The 18,417-nt window shown below is 35.4% G+C and overlaps 2 protein-coding genes across 6 annotated transcripts in view; one reads left to right on the top strand and one right to left on the bottom strand.

The window, feature by feature from the left end:
• MACROD2 (mono-ADP ribosylhydrolase 2) overlaps window positions 1–18,417 on the top strand; it is a 2,039,999-nt gene that overhangs the window by 318,560 nt on the left and 1,703,022 nt on the right. The gene's annotated exons all lie outside the window — the stretch shown is intronic.
• On the bottom strand, window positions 1,692–15,458 carry FLRT3 (fibronectin leucine rich transmembrane protein 3). Of its 3 annotated transcripts, none has more exons than XM_045885384.3 (3): window positions 14,969–15,458; window positions 6,678–6,878; window positions 1,692–5,115 (listed from the first exon to the last, which is right to left on the bottom strand). In XM_045885384.3, the coding sequence occupies exon 3, from the start codon at window positions 5,070–5,072 to the stop codon at window positions 3,123–3,125; it is 1,950 nt and encodes a 649-aa protein (XP_045741340.1). In that variant the 5' UTR covers window positions 5,073–5,115; window positions 6,678–6,878; window positions 14,969–15,458; the 3' UTR covers window positions 1,692–3,122. The 3 variants fall into 3 exon arrangements, with proteins under 3 accessions (XP_045741340.1, XP_045741339.1, XP_064428868.1); XM_045885383.3 differs by having other exon boundaries at window positions 6,123–6,878; window positions 14,969–15,204; XM_064572798.1 differs by lacking the exon at window positions 6,678–6,878.

The following is an 18,417-nucleotide window of genomic DNA, read 5'->3' as shown; positions in this document are numbered from 1 at the left end:
AAGTAAATTCAGTGGTGGATTAGTTCCTTTAACACCCACACTTCAGGTGCTTTAAAGCATGTGGGTCTCTTTGGATTCCTCAGGAAAACTGTCATGTTGCCATGTAGCTATAAAATGTGCTTCACTCAGAAACTGTAGTTAGTAAGGCAGAGGTTTTTGTTTTTGTTTTTTTTACTAGTTCTTTTGGCACAGGGGAATACTTTTAATAAGTCGGCCTTGCTGAAAGATGGAGCAAGGTATTGTTTTTAATGGGGAATGAGAACCTAAGTGCAGTGATTTGATGCAGTTACAAGAAGCTGCATCCAAAAACAATTTTTTATTTTTGTCAAACATTCAGCAAGGGAACGATTCGTCCCTCAAAAAAAAAATTTTTTTTTTGGTAGCTTCCCAAATTGCATTCTTTTAAATCTACAAGTTGTATATTCAGGATAGGATTTTTCTTTGTCCTATAATTTTCTCTGTTAATACTTGATCAGTAAAAATTATAACCATTTAGTTTGGGATACATGCAGATGTATTTTATAATTAATTTAGTGCCCCTTAAGGTAGATATTTGTATTTTGTTATTTTATTGAAAGGATATACATTTGGATTTCATAGCAGGCCTAGGGAAATAATAAACTTTTACCCTGTCAGTGCTGTCTCTATATGCTGATATAAAACCCATTTCTGATTTGTCCCAGGTAAAATAATTAAAATGCATGTATTAGAACATACGTAAAATTTTCTGTGCTCATGAAAGATGTACTAACTGGAAAAGAGTCAATATAATCTCTTGGCTTTTGGATTTTTATAAACACACAGGTTTATAGGGATTTTATGGAACTATCCAGCCCTTTCCCTGACTTCTGCCAGCAAAAGTCAAACTTCCTTCACAAAATGGTCCCAATATTTAATGTTAATCACACTAGTCTTTGCTAAGTTAGCTAGAAAACAGTATTCTTCATAACAGAAAGTCAAAAGAGAAGGTACTGGGAAACATATGAAGATGGCAAATGAATAATGAATGAGGTTTCATGCGCAGCTGGAGATATTTGTTAGTAGACCAGTAGAAGCAGAACTATATGGCAAACCTCTGGAAACACATGGCAAACTTTTCTTGACCATAATAGTAGTAACTTCTGTTTAGTTGAACATTGTTCAGTGTCTATGCATATCATCCCCTTTCATCCTTACCACAACCCTGTGAGGTGGGCTGAACTAATCGCTCCCATTTTATAGATAAGGAAACTAAGCTAAGAAGAGAAAGTGGTTTATTTTTAAGTACATACCTAGTAAGTGATAGATCTGAGATTCCAAATACTCTAATGCCAACTCACACTACCAAAAAAGCTATTTTAAAAAATATTAGTTTGTCAAAGACCACCCTAGAAAGTATCAGTCAGGACAATGGCAGCAGTGTAAAAAAGACAGAAAGATCACAGCACCACTTCTGAAGTTTTCCATCTTTGGCTTGAATAAGCAAAATTAAGAGTATTCTAAAAGACTGCTAGGAAATTAGTTTGTGCATGAAACACTGAACTCTTTAAAGTAAAATGATACACAAGCTCAAGATATTGCTATTTTTTTTTTTATTTGTAGCCAACATTTATTTTTATGCCTAGAAAAATACATGGGGGTGCTTAGGAATAATGTGCGGGGCAATTTGCTACTTTAGTGATAGTAACATAATCCCGAAAAAGCAAGCACGATTATTTTGTACTTTTTTCTTGTTTTATTCAGCAATAAGACCATAATTTTTCATATTTAAGGAAGTATGAAAAATTTGTCGAGTTTTAAAAGCTGAATACATGTAGCGTTGGATCAAGGCACATACAAGACTGGCCAAAGGGCGTACAATGCACTTTGGTTTTTTGTTGGAAAAAAAAATCATGGCAACAGAAAAACGATGTGGTTTTTAAACAAGTAATAGCTCACAATTCAGTAGGAAGCTAGAAAGAAATGTTACATTACAAGTTCATTATGTAATATGTGGAAAACTGTGACAGTAATGGGCAGTATTCTTGATCATTGTGAAAGTAAATTGAACTTTTATGTACAGTGTTAAAACATTTTACGTAAACCAGATCTAAATTTGATTTCTAGTATTTATTTTTTCTTTTAAATTCTTCCTTATTTAAAGTACTACTTTCTCTGCATTGTTGAGGGGAATTGCTTATGGTTATACTACCTTTTTAAATACGTATGTGTTTCTTTTTTGACATCATTTATGATAAAAAACATTATAAACATTAACAATTATGTCTTTAGAATTCACTTTTCAAAAATCAGGATGGTATAGGCAAAACCAAAATGCAATTCTGGTGTCTGTGTTCATTATACTGTGGAGTCTAAGTTTTCATGTTTTCCTAAGTACAAATTTCCCCCCTAACTTAGAAGCGTGCTCACATTATTGATTTTGTGAAGTCCTTTATTCTCAAAGCTTTGTTAACAGTGGTTTTAACAACAGACTTCACACTCCTTTATGCCAGCTAATGTATTCAGTTCAGAAGATAATGCTTACTTTCTTAAGGATATCTAATTTGCTCAGAGTGAAAATGGAGATATGCAGCAAGTTTGATATTGCCCATTACTTCACATATTTTAATTTATTGAATACCACTGGGATAATACAAATTGAATAACTGGAACATTATTTCATAACTATTTTTTGAACTTTAATTTTTCTCATTCAGCCAGTTTTTTTTTTTTTTACATTTTATTAATACCAAAGTGAAAAATGGCCTGTGCTTATACTACAAGGATCTCATGTGAACTCAGTCCTGATTGTTCAACACAGCAAGGAAATTCACTTTCACAGTCAACAAGTCATCTTACTCAGTAGAACACAAAGTAAATGGTTTATAACTTCAATATTTGCAAGGAAAATACAGTACAAATTACTAAAAAATACTAAAATATAGAATTGTGTTCAGGCATCTCCACTACATCAATCGCAGCAGTAACCTGAAATTTGAAACTTTTAATAAAAAGTTCTTAAATATAAATTATATGGCAAATGTACAGTACATTGCTTTTTTCAGTCTTTTGTTTCCAGTGTTTTGCAGTAGAACAGGGTTCCTACCATCACCTCCCTTAGGTTTAAAAAAACCAAAACACAGTCTGCTACAAGGCCTCCAGCATCATGAGTGTGAGTGATCTGAGTCTGGAATACCACTGTCTCTGTAGCTTCGGTTACTACTGCTTTCACTGTGATTGTTTTTGTACAGATTCATTCCATTAGGAGGAAATATGGTGTGTATTACAAATTCCTCCTTTGAGATTGGTTCACTGCTTATTGGTAACATCTGAAAAGAAGTCTCCCTGATTTCCAGGATGGAGTTGTCCTTCTTAGTGCCAGCTTCCGCGTAGTCATCCTTTCTTCTCCTCCCTTTGCTGTACGCACAGTTCCTTGAGAAGAGTGATCCATTTCTATGAACATACCAGCACACTAAAGCAAGAAGGGCGATGGTCACCAGGGCCACAGCCCCACCAATGATGGCAGCCAATGGTAAATTGGGGTTTTTGTAAGGTTCTTTCTCTTGCTCTCGATTAAGGGTGGTTGTAGGGTTGTACATTCGAAGGGGTGCAGTTTCAGTCTCAATACAAACACGGGTGTCGTCAAATAGGTAGAGGTTACTGGTTTCCATGGGAACCATGCAGACTCGATAGGGCGAATCAGGCTCCAGGGCTGTGACTAAGTATTCATTGCGTTCCCCTGTTACGATAGTTTCTGTTATAGATCCAGATGCTGGGCTATGACCCAGTTTGAGCCAGCTGAGTCTTAAAGCAGTCATAGGTAGGACAAGTTTCCAAGAGATATGAATTGTGTCAGAGGTGACGGATTTCACAGTAATTATAATTGTTTTTCTTGTTGGGCTCCCTGTGGTTCGCTGATCTTTAGTGAGCCTGGGGTTCTTAATGTCTGGTTGTTTGGTCACTGGAGCTGGCCACTGTCCTTGAGCAGGATATACCGTGTTGGGTATTGCAGTGGTTATCTGAATGGTGCTTACAACTGCACTGTCCTTACAATCAAACAGTTCTGCATTAAGGTCCTTAATAGCCATCCCCCGAACTTTTTCTGGGGCTTGGCACATAAGCCCACGCACATTGACCTTCATAGGTAGTGATTGCAACCAGTCACGTACCCATTTCATCTTGCACCCACAATACCAGGGATTGTTGCGAAGAATCAGTTGGGTTATATTGTCTAAATCATCAAAGATACCCTGAGGTAAATTACTTAGGTTGTTATTGGACATATCAAGTCGATACAGCTGCCTTAGATAAGAAAAAGCATTTGGGGGCACCCGGTTGATGTAGTTATCTTGAAGATAAAGCTTCCTCAGGTTTGTGCCTGGAAGGTTTACTGGTGCAGCAGTCAGGGAATTCCGTACCAGGGACAGTTCTGTTAAGTTGACTAGGTTGAAGAAAACTTTATCACCTAAACCATGGTTGTTCAACAGGTTTCCATCCAAAACCAGGCGTTTGAGGCTAGTGAGACCTTGAAGAGATGGTGATGAAATAGTGGATATGCGATTATCATCCAAGCGTAGTTCTTCTATAGTCCTGGGCAAACCCCAGGGAATTGTGCTAAGGTGATTACGGGACAGGAAAAGCAGTCGGAGATAGTTGCTGTCTCGGAATGCCCCCTCTTCAATGCTAACAGCAGACACCGAGTTATCATCTAAATGTAATTCTTCCAGATAGGGAATTTTGGAAAGTGAATCATAAGTGATAGTCCTTATGTTATTTTCTTGCAAATGTAACTCTTTTACATACTTTGGTAGGTTGGTAGGAAATTCATCTAAACTGTTGCGATATAGATATATTCTTTCTACTTTTAGCAAGTTTTTCAAATCTGAAGGAATTCCAGCATTATTTATTTGGTTGTTCTGAAGGTAGAGAGTTGTAGCATCCTCTGGTATTCCTGTCGGAATGGATGTCAGAAAGCGATCATTACAGTAAATGAAACCTGCATCACAGCGGCACACGGATGGGCAGGACTTAGCCATAACTGATAGAGGTGCCACCTGAAGGAACAGCCCAATTTTAGTCCCGATGAGGAAGATGCTCCAGGCTGGGCTGATCATGGTCAGCAGTGTTGAGGTCTTTGTACACGGTAGCGTCAGAGCCCTAAAATGCAGTGAGTGAAAAGAAAGGTAGAAAACAATTAGGTGAGAATACTTGAAATAGTATTCAAAATAGATGTGGAAACTAAAATGTGTATAATCACTTTTAATGTATTAATTTTTTTTTTGCATGTGTAGGTTTTATTGCTAGCTAACAATGAACATGATCATATAATCTCTTTACCTTAAATGCTTGTAGTATTAAATTAAGGAGTATCATATCCCAAATCCATTTGATTTTGAAATGTTAAATATAATAAAAGTTTTATTGAGCATTTTTGTAATACTTGATATCAATTCTATAGCCAGTCACTGACCAAGCTAATCAATTTTCTAATTTTTTCTTAATATTCATAATGAATTGACACATAGTAATATGATTTGTTGTATTTAAAGATAATGTTACTTTTTTTAAATTAAAATCTATTGTCTGTTTCTTAGGTAGGCTGTACAGGTGTAGAAATGTGTAGTAAAAGAAAATCTATCTTCTTAGTATTCAGGAATAGTAAGTTAAATACCTCTTAAGATCCTGAATCCTAGTAAAGCCATTCATTTGTTTTCATTATTGATGTTAGTATTTTTCTTTGATTATTAATATTAAATATTATTACATAGGTATTTCTAACAAGGAAATCAGAAGGAATCTTTTTCATCTAATTTTAAGGAAGTAAAGAACACATAGTTAATACATCCAGCTAACCTAAGTGGAAAATTCCATTTCATATTAAACTATTCCTTTCTTTTGTTCCCACTTTTTTTTATATGTTTCATACTATATGACTTAATGGCTTTATGCAGACTTTTCATTATGTTCTATCTTATAATATGTTTCACAATGCATTTATCTTTCTTCAGGTTCTAATCTAGAATATGGTTCAACTTTCCCCATGGCTGGAAAGTGATAGATTTTTACTGATCTATTGTGTAATATGATCTCTTCTGCACTTTTATGTATTAATTAGCCTTTGTAATTTCAGGCATGAAAATAACACACTTTAATATTTTTCCTACCTTATTGAATGATGTGAATAAATTTTGCGTGAGTGAAAATCCAATGCGCATATATTATTTTCCTGGTGAGGGGCTGGGACTTATAAACTCTTGTTCAGTCCTTGGAAATGTTCTTCACTGTTTATTCAAGTAATCCTATGCCGCACACACCTCCAGATCAGGCTCGCTGTTGTCAATGAACATTCCAGCTGCAGTTCAGCATGGTGGGCAAGCTCATTAAAGTAGGGACCAGAAACAATTCAGCTTCCTGTTACTATGTAGAACACATGGCTTCCTATGCACTTTTTTTTTTTTTCTGATAGAGTTTCTGTGTGAAGGTTCCTTTTGTGTAGCTTAATTCCCTTAGTAGAAATTGCTCTCTTTGAAATTCTTATTGGCTCTTCTGTGCAATGTGGTCAGAGATAGTAACTTCAGATCCTCATGAAGAAAGCCATTCATGATGCTAAGGCCTGTATAGTAATAGGTTTTTCAGTCAGTTACCCCCCACCTTTATTCCTATCCAGGATTATCCAAGTATAAACTTTGTACAGTAGCTATATCCTGAGGTATGATTACCTGCTGTGAAATAGCTATTTCCAGCTTTTGCTTCTTGCTGCTTTCTCAGAATATCTGGTGCAGTCACGTTATAGAAGAATAGGTATTCTTTTTTAAGAGGTAAAACTTAATTCAAATATTCTTCGTAGGAAAAAAAAAAGGAAGCATACTAGATTTCCTTTACATTTCTCTTCCTCAAAATATACTGGGTCTGAGCATCTCCTGTGAAAGCAAAGGGTTTTAATGAACTATTAATAATGAACTTTAACATGATAGAGAGATTTCTTAGAAATTTAACTTCAGTTTTTCTTTAAGCAACACATCTTTCATCATAATAGTTGGTGAAAAGGGGTAAGATGACCTCTTTGTTTGTTACCTCCCAATTTTACTATATAAATAAAGTAGGAGCTAAAGCTGAGATTGTCACCAAACAGATAATTTCTACTGTTAACTGACTGTTAATGTCACTTTAAATTAAACACAAGAGCAGAGCTTCATTCAAGAACCAGTAAGTAAGTGCCTTCCATGGCTTTTGAATTCAGGTCAGGCCAATCTTTAAAAGTTCACTTTTAAATCTTAGATATAAAATTATAAAATGTTTGAAAAGAAGAAAACAAGTATATGCCAAAGAGGTGAGTAAATATGCAACAAGGATTTTTGACAGAAATGCCATGGTAACTTTTAAGAGATTTCTGACATGGTTTTACAAAGTCAGACAGTCTACAATGTAAAGACTTGAAAAGAGTTTGCTTTGGAATTCTTTCTTTTGATTTGCTCAATGCCCTGTTTAAATCTTCCTGTAGGTCTTGATTTTCCCAATTGTAGAATGTGAACGTCATCACCTTCCTCCTTAGAAGTATTTCTGAGGACTAGTTGATGATCTTGAAACTCTAGTTACTCAGGTGTTCTTGGCCAAAAGGTAGCATAGATGTTCAAGTAATTATTAATTTTTCAGGAGAATACAATTTTAATTTTCTTTTGGCAAACTGAACTTGAAAAATCTGTGTTTGAAATAGAAAGGACACTATGTCAATCTATCTCCTTACAATGACCATTTGGAAAGCATATCAAAACCTGACAAGGCATTTCTCTCTAGGTTCAAACATGAACACACCAATTTCCAGTAAGTATATTTTTCATTTCTGAAAGAAGACTTACGGCTTCACCAAATAAAACCCAAAAATACCCCAGTGATTTTAATGATGACTGTTTTGACCATTATCTAATATGCATAAAGATTTTTTGAGGGTGGAGGTGGGCAAGTGGGTAGCATCAGTATCTGTTATGCAGGGTTACCCACTCAGGGGCTTTCTGTACATGTAGGGAGCATTAAGGGTATCACGGAAATATTTGACCCTGAAATTAAGGACTACAGTAGAAGCAATTTACTTCTCCCCCTGTAATTACCTAGCCTCCAACAAGGATAGCATCTGTTCCAGAATTCAAATACTACTGAAGTGAATGTTAAATAAGGCCAAAATTTGTGTTTCTGGTTCTATTTGAAAATTCAGTGTCTTTTAGTTTGCCACCAAATACCAACACTCTCATAGAATGCATTAACAAAAGGAAACTTAAAAAAAAAATTACAGATCCATTTAATTTATTATTTAAGCAACTTGAAACAAAAATAGCAGTTAGCAGATGGATAAAGTAGTCTTTAGTGGATATTGCAAAGTGCCCACAGAGGAAAGTTTAAATGATTTATTGTTTAAAGTGAGGTTTTACTGTGATACATTTAGGGCTTTGCTCATTATTGTTGAATTTCAATAGTGTATTTTCTTGAAAACTGTTGCTTTCGTGGAATGTGAAAATGAAAAACCAAGCTGTTGAAATTATAATGACAGAGTTATTTTAAAAAGTATCTGCTGTAAATATTTTCTAAGCTTGAAAATTATTCAACATTTAAAATAATGTGGTTAATTTAAGCTGAGGAAACAATTACTGTTGTTAAACTGCATTAGAAACTAATTAAAAGCTGTGATAAAAATCACTGGTGAGAACCTGCCTAAAATGTTACCAATAGTCAGGCATTTGTCATACTCCAAAGCACACTTTAAACTTAAGGAGATGAATCTGATGAATGAGGATTTAAAAACTGTTGACTCTTCCCCAAGTCAGGTCAGCCTAGAGTATGTCCAAGATGATGATCATAATAACTAGAGATAGAGCATGTATCTGAACTATAAATATTTTATGAAATAAAGCTCTAAGAATATGTATTGATTTTTAAGTTTTTAACCCAGAGAGAGAGAGAGAGAGAGAGAGAAAACCTAAATTGGTATTTATTTTTCTTGTTTTATATCTGTAAAACTGCCTCTTTTGCTCTGTTTGATATGCAAACTCACATTGCCATTAATACAATAGTGGTAATAATGTGGGATTAACAGAAAACCTTAAATCTCATTAAATTCTTGGAAAATGTCATTCTCTTTTCCCCAAATTACATTAAAACAAAAGGCAAAAGTATCAAGCAGGTTTCTTTGGAGAGGATACTCTGAGAAATGAAGATTCCCTCACTACTCCCTTTATTTAAGCTCAAAACAGTTGATGTTTTTGTTTTATATCTTACGTTTTGTATCTTTTCCTTCCCTTTTATATTTGAAACTATAGTGCTAGACAGTTTTGTTTTGCATATTAAAGGATATAATAATCTATCTAACATACGTGATCCTGCCCCTCATTCTTACACTTCCCCTTTTCTGAGCTGGCTCTACATATTCATGCGCACAGAGACTTGCTAGTTGATTGTGAATGATAAAAAGAAAAATGAGCCCTATTGGTATGGACACTGTGGCCAGGTTTCCATAACATGGACGTCAGAAGCCTTTATGTCTGCATAGGCTTGAAAAGAGGCCATTACTTCTGAGCGAAAAAGAATCGATCTTTTAGAAAAATATTATTAATAGGGTAACTTGGGGAAAAACATAAATGGACCCTGGTTACTTAAAGAAATGTTTTAAAATTATTTTTTGATGGAATCATTACTCAGTAGATAGCATTTAAAACTATGGCAAAAGGAACAACATAATCACCTCACTGATAAATCACATTTTTAATAGGGATCTTTCTCGTCAGTTTCTTTTTAGAAACAAAAATTGTGGAGGTAAAAAAATATGCATTTATAATGCAATCATCAAGTCTGTGAAAAGCCTCCAATTTAGTTCTATGATACACCTAAGAAAGTTTTAAATAGATAAGGATGCTATCATTTTGAGATATCTTAAGAAGTTTTATCGAATTGAAAACTGGCATTTACAGACAATCAAAGATTTGAGGCAATCTACATGTTTATATGATTTCTGTTACTACAATATTTTAGAGGTAGGGGTGTTTGAAATGAGAAGGTATTCTCATATTTTCATCACTTAAATTAAGATTATATGTTGATAATATGCACGGACTTCCTAAATCCTTTATTTGCTGCCTTTGATTTAAATTGATTTTGATTTGAAATCATTGCTTATTTAAAAAAGAAACCTTAAATCGAGTACAGAGTTTTGAGATTTTCGTAGAGTCTTATTAATGATTTGCTTCACATAATGATACCTTAATGATGGGACCTTTTTAAAAATATTAAATATAAAAGTAGAACTTTTAATCCAAGTTAATTGCATTATTATTTTGAATAAAACCCTGAGATTGAAGAAAACACATGCTTAATTAGATTTATCCAAGTCTGTGAATATTTCTAGTTAAAGTGGGATTTATATAATCACAATCTACAGTTTTAGAAGGTAATTTATTTATGAAGGCTTAAATTGTTGCTAGAAAGCACAAGAAAATGGTCAACCTGTGAATGCTAAGTCTTTTAATGACAAATGATATTTAAAATAAGTTACATATATGGTTAAACTGAAAAACTGAAGTACATCAGGTTAGTTGATAGTGACAGCAAAATGCTTTCTAAGCAGCCTGTCTGGTAGTTAAATTTTCCACGATCATCAGATTTCAGGAAAGTTCCAATTCTTTTGTTTAATGCCAGGCAAGCAGAAGGACCTCTAACTCCCCTCTTGAGAGTCATGAAGTCTGAAGCGTTTGCTGAGCAGCAGAGAAGCAAGTGTGCCTTTTCATACTTGGTTTTATCCCGACTATTTTCTAGCCTGAAGAAGGTTGTGTTTTATTTATGCAAAATAGGGGATAAAAGTTCCAAAGCAAGGGATTTTTACTTTCCTCTTTTATGTTACTGGTTCTTTTCTCCCAACAGGTTTATGATAAATGAATCCAATTCCGCTTCATTTATACTGGCTTTTAAAGTTAAATGGAGCTTCCTTAAAACAAAAAGGCAAACTAGGATGTTATCTTTCATCGTCGTGAATGCTTCTTGCTTTTGTGGTATGTAAAGCCAGACTAAATGAATTAGAGAACCAAGACTTGTATGAATGAATGAGACATTAGTTGAGAGGGTGGTAAAGGTGAGCAGTAGAGGGCTTGGAGCAGGGAACAAGCTTTAAGTTTGCGTTGACCTTTGAGCAACTGCAGTTAAAACTATATTTTTTAAAACCACCGACATTTTCCCATTGCAAACTTTGAAGTTCCTTTTTTGGTGTTGTGAGTACAGTTTGGTTGATGTGCTTTAAATTTCTAATATTCAAGTTTCCGTACACGAATACAACAATTATTTGGGTCTCCTGTGTGCCAAGCACTGTGCTGGTTGGTGAGAACATCCCAAATCATAAAACACTTTGTTTTTTCATTTCAGAGTAGGGTATTATTATGTAAAGCAAATGAAGAGGAAGAAAATCAACAACACATAAACTGGTCAATCCGCAGTCCAGTGGCACATTTTAAAAATGGTATTTAACCAAATGTGGTCTGTGGGTTTTCTTTTCAAAGTTGCCACGGTAACTTGTGCACAGGAAAAGTGAAAGAATAAAGAACAAAAGCTGTCATTGTCTCAAGTGAGAGCAATTTCTCTCTCCTCTCATTTAAGGAGACTAATACCTGGAGAGCTTTTTATACATTCCTGATACTTAATTTTGGGTCTAGGAAAAAGATAATGCATATGCAAAACAAATGAACTTTAGCTGCTGCTGAAATCGTATTTCATTCCTTTGTGACTTAAAATCTGTTTTCTCTGCAGTTCTTGTCAGTAGTCACGACAAAATCCTAAAACCTGCTTTTCTATGCAACAGAAACATGGCTTTCAAAACTCTTTTAGTGTGATGTTTTACCAAATTTAGTGATGTTGATTTGCAGTCTGAAACTGGAAAATGCTTTCTGAAATGTATATTCCTATTTTGGCTCTTAAAAGGAAAAAGGCTTTTTTCAGAAGACATTTACAAACCATCTCCTTGGAAATTGGTTTGTTGACTTATGATAAGTTTTGAAATGGTGGAATGTTAGAAGAAGTCGAGAAACAGCCCTTTTTATGCTCTGAAGAGAAAAATGTAGTTTTGAGAATTAATATTGGGGAGAGATTTACTGTAGAGTTTTTGCCCACTGGGGGGTGGTACACTCTACCAGAACACTGCTTTCAGAAGCCGCAAGTCAGATGTTGGCTGCTGCCGGCCAGTTTTTCTCTGGTTTAATTACAACAAAGCCTCCCGTTGAGAAGAACAGTGAAGGCCTCTAGGGCAAAAGGTGGGGGGTGGGAGTGAAAGGGGAATGAAGGGAAAAGGAGGGAAGAAATTACAGCCTTTGAAAAATTACTGAATCTTATTTCCCTCATTGAGTTCATTTATAGTGGTCTTCATTGGACTTTCAACAATTATTTATAATGTTAAGTAAACTGAACAAAAATATTTAAGGAGGTTTAACTCAGAAATTTTAAGTTAAGTCTGAATCTTGCCATTAATCACATTCTTTGTTATCAGCCCACCCACCTTAATAAAGGGGAGAAAAGTTAAGATACACTGAAATTTTTCTTTAAATGACGAGTGTTGGTATAACATTGGCATATCAAAAATAAAAAGCAGAAAGAAGAAACATTCATATAATAATAACATAAGGCAAGTTCTCTGCTACTGATTTTTGTAGGGTTTAAAATTGTTCAAAATAATCCAGAAAGAGGAGGAAGCCTTAGGGTGTGTGGCCAAGAAAAGCACAGACAAATCTCTCCGCAGTGCACTTGCATGTTTAAAGCTGATAATTGTATTTTTCATCTGGAGACACTGAGTGTTCATTAGGGTCTGGTGTCCCTAGGCAGGAGATGCTGAACATAATTGGAGTTTCTATTTGATTGGGCAATATAGTCTAGAGAAGAAACTGGGGTAAAGATAATTAATAGCTTGCTAACAAAGTCTGACAGCCACAAGATTTCAACCAAATTTATTTCACACTGCTTCGTTTAGCTCTGAAAAAGTTTTGATAGAATTGGAGGCACTTTAATTAACAATTGAAAGCAAAAGAAACATACCTTCTATTTTGCTGCCACATTCAGTAATGACAAATTTTCTTACTGTTTTTCTTCTTTTTTGTAAAAACTTTATTTGCTGCCCAATTATGTATTTCATAAATGTTAATGTTTAGGAAGTGTTTAGTTGGGCATTTTGAACCTAATCATCATTGATTTAAAAGGGGGGGCAGAGAAATGAAAAGCCCAATTAATAGCTGATGGTTAGTATTGTACAAGAACAATATTAATGAATTCATTATTTTTATTCATTCTATAATATTTTTGCTGATTCCTGGATTTGATGTGTTTTGGCAGTGCTCTATTAAAAAAATTGGATATGACTTTCCTACTTAAATACATACAGTCATGTTTTTGTAACTCTTTTTTATTTCAGGCTAATAAACATGTGTTCGTGTAACCAGGTGTGTATATGTTATGTACACACACATATTTGCAAACTAAATAGCATATCTGTGATTTAATCTTCTTAGAGATTGAAACCTGGTATATTGTTATTAATATTGGTAGTAATGGTAATATTATTTTGTGGTACTTTTCAAAGATAGATTCTTTACTCATTTCAAAAGAGATGAGTATCAATCATCTGTCACTTTGGGGCAGGCATAAATGGTTCTATCTCAAAAGAGACAAATTCATTCTTTATGTTTTATGCTAGTCAGGATATTCATATGCAGCTCGGGATAAATGAAAGGCATTGCTACAGCTGATGGACTTTTTTAGTGGCTTTATTCATGTTGTTTGCTGCTAATAAAATAACATATATGTGCATTTTAGAGCAGATAGATTTAAGAAAATTTAAAATAGCTATTTGTTAAAGGCATTCAAGAATTTGGTTCTATAAGTGGCAAATATCAAGGCTTTTTTTCCTTTTTAATTTTGATAGATAGATAGGCAAATATCTGCCCCCAGATATTGAAAAATATAGGCCTGTTGCACTTTTTACCTCTATGCAACCATTTTGTTTCAGACCAAATTCACTGAAGAAAAAAACATTTTTTTTTTTTTGAGAAGATACATTTAACTACTTTTTGGAAGCTCTGCTATACAAAATCATTTCTTTCAATATAAAATTTTCTTATTGTAAGTTGCAAGTGAATGGATACTCTGCACATCCCACTTGATGAGGGCTCTACTCATTTTTTTTTTCCCCTGCCACCCCGAGCTCACTGCATACATCAGGCATAGCTTCCACACTGAGCTTTGTTAGTTTTTCCGAGTAGGCTTTGCCAATTACTATGCTAGTCACACACTACATTTGCCCAAGCAGTGGATTTTGGCGTTCTCCTGGAGGGGGTGGGGGTATGGTTAGGAAGAAGTCTCTCCCTCCTCTGAGTTGAATTCACTAGTTGAGATTTGCAAGCCTGAAATGCTTGAGGCAGCTCTGGCAGGATAGCAGTGCAAGCTTTAAAATCTAGGTGTAGCTGTTAATCCTTACGGAGGCACAGAAGTCTCCAGGAGTAGCTCGGCTAGCTGTGAGCAAGATGTATGCTTTTCATGTACTGCGTACTCACGGGCTGAGGGATTATTGATTTTCTTTCACAGTTGTAAAAACAGCAATTGGTGATCATACCACACATACAGTACACACCAAGTTAGCAAGACCTTTCGCTTTCCTCTCTGTGAAAAAATCTGCCTTGTATTTATTCTTCAGTATTTAACATTTAACTTTGCAACTTAAGGTTTTCTATAAGGCTCTTTTCAACTTGCAAATATACGAGGCAGAAAATAGTCATTAATTATTACTTTTTAATGAAAGAAGGTTTTAAGAAACTTCTTGCATGTGGCTATATCGTCAAAATTTTCCTCGCTGGCTCGCACACACATATACTGTTCTTACTGGTGACAGAACAAGCGTTCATATTTGGATGCCTCATAGTACCAAGTCATTTCTGTCTACAGAGTAAAACCAAGCAAACTTTCTGGGACAATCTTAAGGAAAAACATGGGAAACACTTACCAGGAAGACGAGAAAAAGCAATCCCATATATACTGCTGCTATAGCTGTAATTCCACTGACTGCGAATTGGAGTAATAACCCTCCCCCTCTCCCAAGCTCCGCGTCCAGTCCACACAAAGCCAACAGCAGCTGCAGTTAGAGCTTGTCCTGCTTCAGATCACTCCTACACTGAGGAGTGAGTGAGGGAGAGCATTCCAGTTTACTGCACACAGCCCACCTCCAAGTCTGAAGTTAAAGCTTCACCTCGCAGTGGTTGAAGAAGGGGGTGATGTCATAGATGGGCAGGACTTAGCCGAGCTCTTGTTCAGTGAGGTAACTGGATGATCAGACAGATGAGCTTTGCAAACGCTAGAGGGAGTGAGAGAAGCCAAAATGAGGCGCTCACCCTGCCAAAGCTGGGATGCCATTTGGTTTGTAGGCAGCCTTTTGGAATTTCAACATTTTCTAAAGTTTAATACAACAAGGTAGTGGTAGCAAGCTTATATTAAAAAAAAAAAGAGCATGTTAGAAGGATATTTATAAGAGTACAGTAGAAAAACACAGGTTCTTTTTATTTTTAAGCTATATGTATTAAAAAGAAGTTAACCAAAAATCCTATTATTTTCGTTATTGACTAGTTCCAGTAGCATTGTAATTTTGAAGGCTAGTAACTCCAATTGTGAGTAATTATTCGACAAATGAGTGGAAGGCAGGTTCACATAAAACTGAGGTATTTAAGGGAAGGGGAACGAGAATGACAAAAGGTAAAGATCCTTGAAGTAACCAGTTCTTTTTCCTAGAGGTAATGAGTAACTTATTCTATGTATGTTTCAGGAAATGAAAGTATTTTTCACAGACTTCCATTATTTGTCCATCTCTTTTGAACTTGGTAGATATTAAATGTTCTCCTATTTAGGGAGCCCTCCCTAAATATGAAAAGTTGTAGAAAAATTAAATAGATTCTTTTCCTTTCTGGTATATTTTTGCTGCTCTAAATATGGATTAAGATATAAACATCTTAAGGAAAAACCTTTCGTGGGTGGTTTTGCTTTTATTAAAATAATTTTATTTTAATTTTGGTACATGAATAAACACTGGGTAATTGTAAGACAGACATAAATGTCTGTATCTAATTAGCAGAATGGTAGACTTTAATATTCAATTATGATTTTCATACACTGGTTTCTGCTATTTGGTCAATAATTGCTTTGGGCCCATAGTTTTCCAGTAAGTTCATTTCACTTTTTAATGTTGCTGGGGAGAATTATGATTTTATATTTACCTGGAGAGCAATTTCCTTAAACTAATACTATTTGTTTTAGTTTTAGAAGTTCACAACATTGTCCTTTGGCTTTTAAAAAAGTTTCTGTGAATGTGTGTTTCTGAAGGAGGCCAGCTAATTGTCTTTCCCAGGAGTATTTGATTATGGTCTCTTCATTAGCTTCATTTAGTTTATCTATTTATGTGCTTCTTTGATAGCAGTTTGACCTTCTGAGGTCCCCTGCAAGAATGGATGATATCAAAGTAGAAGGTGAACCCTTGATAAGAGGTATATTGACCCCTATTGTTCTGTGATTGCACTTTTGCTGGCCACTGAGGGCAGACCCATTAAATCCAGGAATTTTAGAATTCTAATATCTGTTGAAAAGCCAATTTCTTAAAAATGTTAGATAGCACAACTTAGACTGAGGTTCAGCTGCTGACTTTTTGGAGGAAAGGGAGGTGGGAATAATATCATCTCTCACTAAAGGGTGAATTTTTTTTCTGTTACTTCAAAACAAATACATGAATTAAATTATTTTATGAAATAATTCTTTCTAGAGGCTCTTTTCAGATGGGGGTTGGTTATATTTAAAAAAGGACTTTTTGCTTGGCCAAATTACTGTGGGCTTATATCCATATTTAATCAGTGTGTCTCCATTCAGGCTGACCTTAAACTGAAAAGAAAGATGAATGGACAGTTTTTGGTTAAAGGTAGCTAAAAGAACGGCGTACTAGCCTGGGAGTTAGGAGTTCTGAGGTTTCCATTCCTTAGGCTGCCATTTGTTTTATGACTTCATCTTATGTGTTCTGGCCTTTGGTTTCATCACATGGCAAATAAAGGGAGCAGGAATTTATTGAATGCCAATTATGTACTGTTCCTTTTTTTTTTTAAGCTGTAGATTAAAATGTAGAAGGAGGCAAGAGGTTGTGAAAAATATCATCTGTCCTGGAGGCACTGACTTTGAAGGCAAACTCTTAAGATAGTCTCCATCATCCTACTCTGTCCAAAAATATATACTCTTTTGCTGCTTCCATGTGTTTTTTGTTTGTTTTTTGTTTTTTAATTTCCTGCTTTTATCAGTTGCCTAAAATTCTGCCAGTTGGAGGTGAACTTAAAGTAATATGTACCGCCTCTAGAAAGATTAAGAGTTACTACAGACTGCTTTCCTTCTTTGTTACCTAAAGGAGATTAGCTGTAATAAAGGGATGGCTGTCCTGGTTGGAGGGGAAGGAAGACAGGCAATTTTCAGCCTGATGCCCTTTAGGCTGTGATAGGAAAGGAGGGGCTGATTCTTGCTGCAGAGAGGACCCAGAGAGGAGGAACCAGTGCAGTCTAATGTTGAAGGGCCACACCGGGGTTCCATCTTGGCTTTGCCACATGACTGTAGACAAATCATTAAATCTTCCTGAGTTTAGTAGCTCAGTGTCTGACTCATAGTAAGAACTCAGTGAATGGTAGCTGATATTATTAAGATGAGGGCATCTGAGCACCTGGAAAAAAAAGGGACATCAAGAAATAGAAGAGTGCGCAAAGGGAGGTGGGCAGATAGGAGACAGCCAATGACCACTTTTTCACGCTTGTCTAAATTTCCCTTTGGAGTGGTTCTGTAGCCAGGACATGGGGAAGGAGGTGGGCAAGTAGGAGATTTTCTTGTTGATTTTTTTTTTTTTTCTGTTGTCCTGTTTTTCATAGCCTCATGGTTCCCAGGATTTAGAATTTAGTTGAGTTCTAGTAGATGTTTTAGGTTGAAAAGGTGTTTGTTGTTTTGTGTTTCCTTCTGTTTTGTGGGCAAGTCTGTGAATCTAACGCTATATATGAAAAAATCTCTAAAGATTGTAAACAGCTGGCCTGAAAATGAACTCCAGTAGCATATCCACACCGTCATATCAAAGAACTTTATGTTTTTCTATTTTTGTGAGAGGATATGAGATGTTCCCCAGTGGAGAACAGGGGAGATTGGATTTGGAATCAGGTTTCCCAGGCTCTGCCATTTACTTGTGTACCCAAGTGAAAGCAACAATAACAACAAATCCAACCTTTTATAGTATGAACAGCTCCCAGCTGAAAGTGACTGCAATACATAATTATTCCATGGAACAGTTTAATCCAGGAATTTTAACCTGTCAAGACTTAAGGTACCTCATTCACTCATTCATTCATTAATTCATTTGCTCATTCATTCATGCACTGTATACAAATTCATTGA

The sequence above is a fragment of the Mirounga angustirostris genome, unplaced genomic scaffold, assembly GCF_029215605.1.
Source record: "Mirounga angustirostris isolate CCGP_5_RB_7025 unplaced genomic scaffold, mMirAng1.0.hap1 SCAF_10, whole genome shotgun sequence".
Taxonomy (NCBI): Eukaryota; Metazoa; Chordata; class Mammalia; order Carnivora; family Phocidae; genus Mirounga; species Mirounga angustirostris.
This window is presented reverse-complemented; position numbering and strand designations above follow the sequence as displayed.

Bases quoted from the DNA above. Each gene is read 5' to 3' on its own strand.
- FLRT3 (XM_045885384.3), bottom strand. From the start codon at position 5,072: ATGATCAGCCCAGCCTGGAGCATCTTCCTCATCGGGACTAAAATTGGG.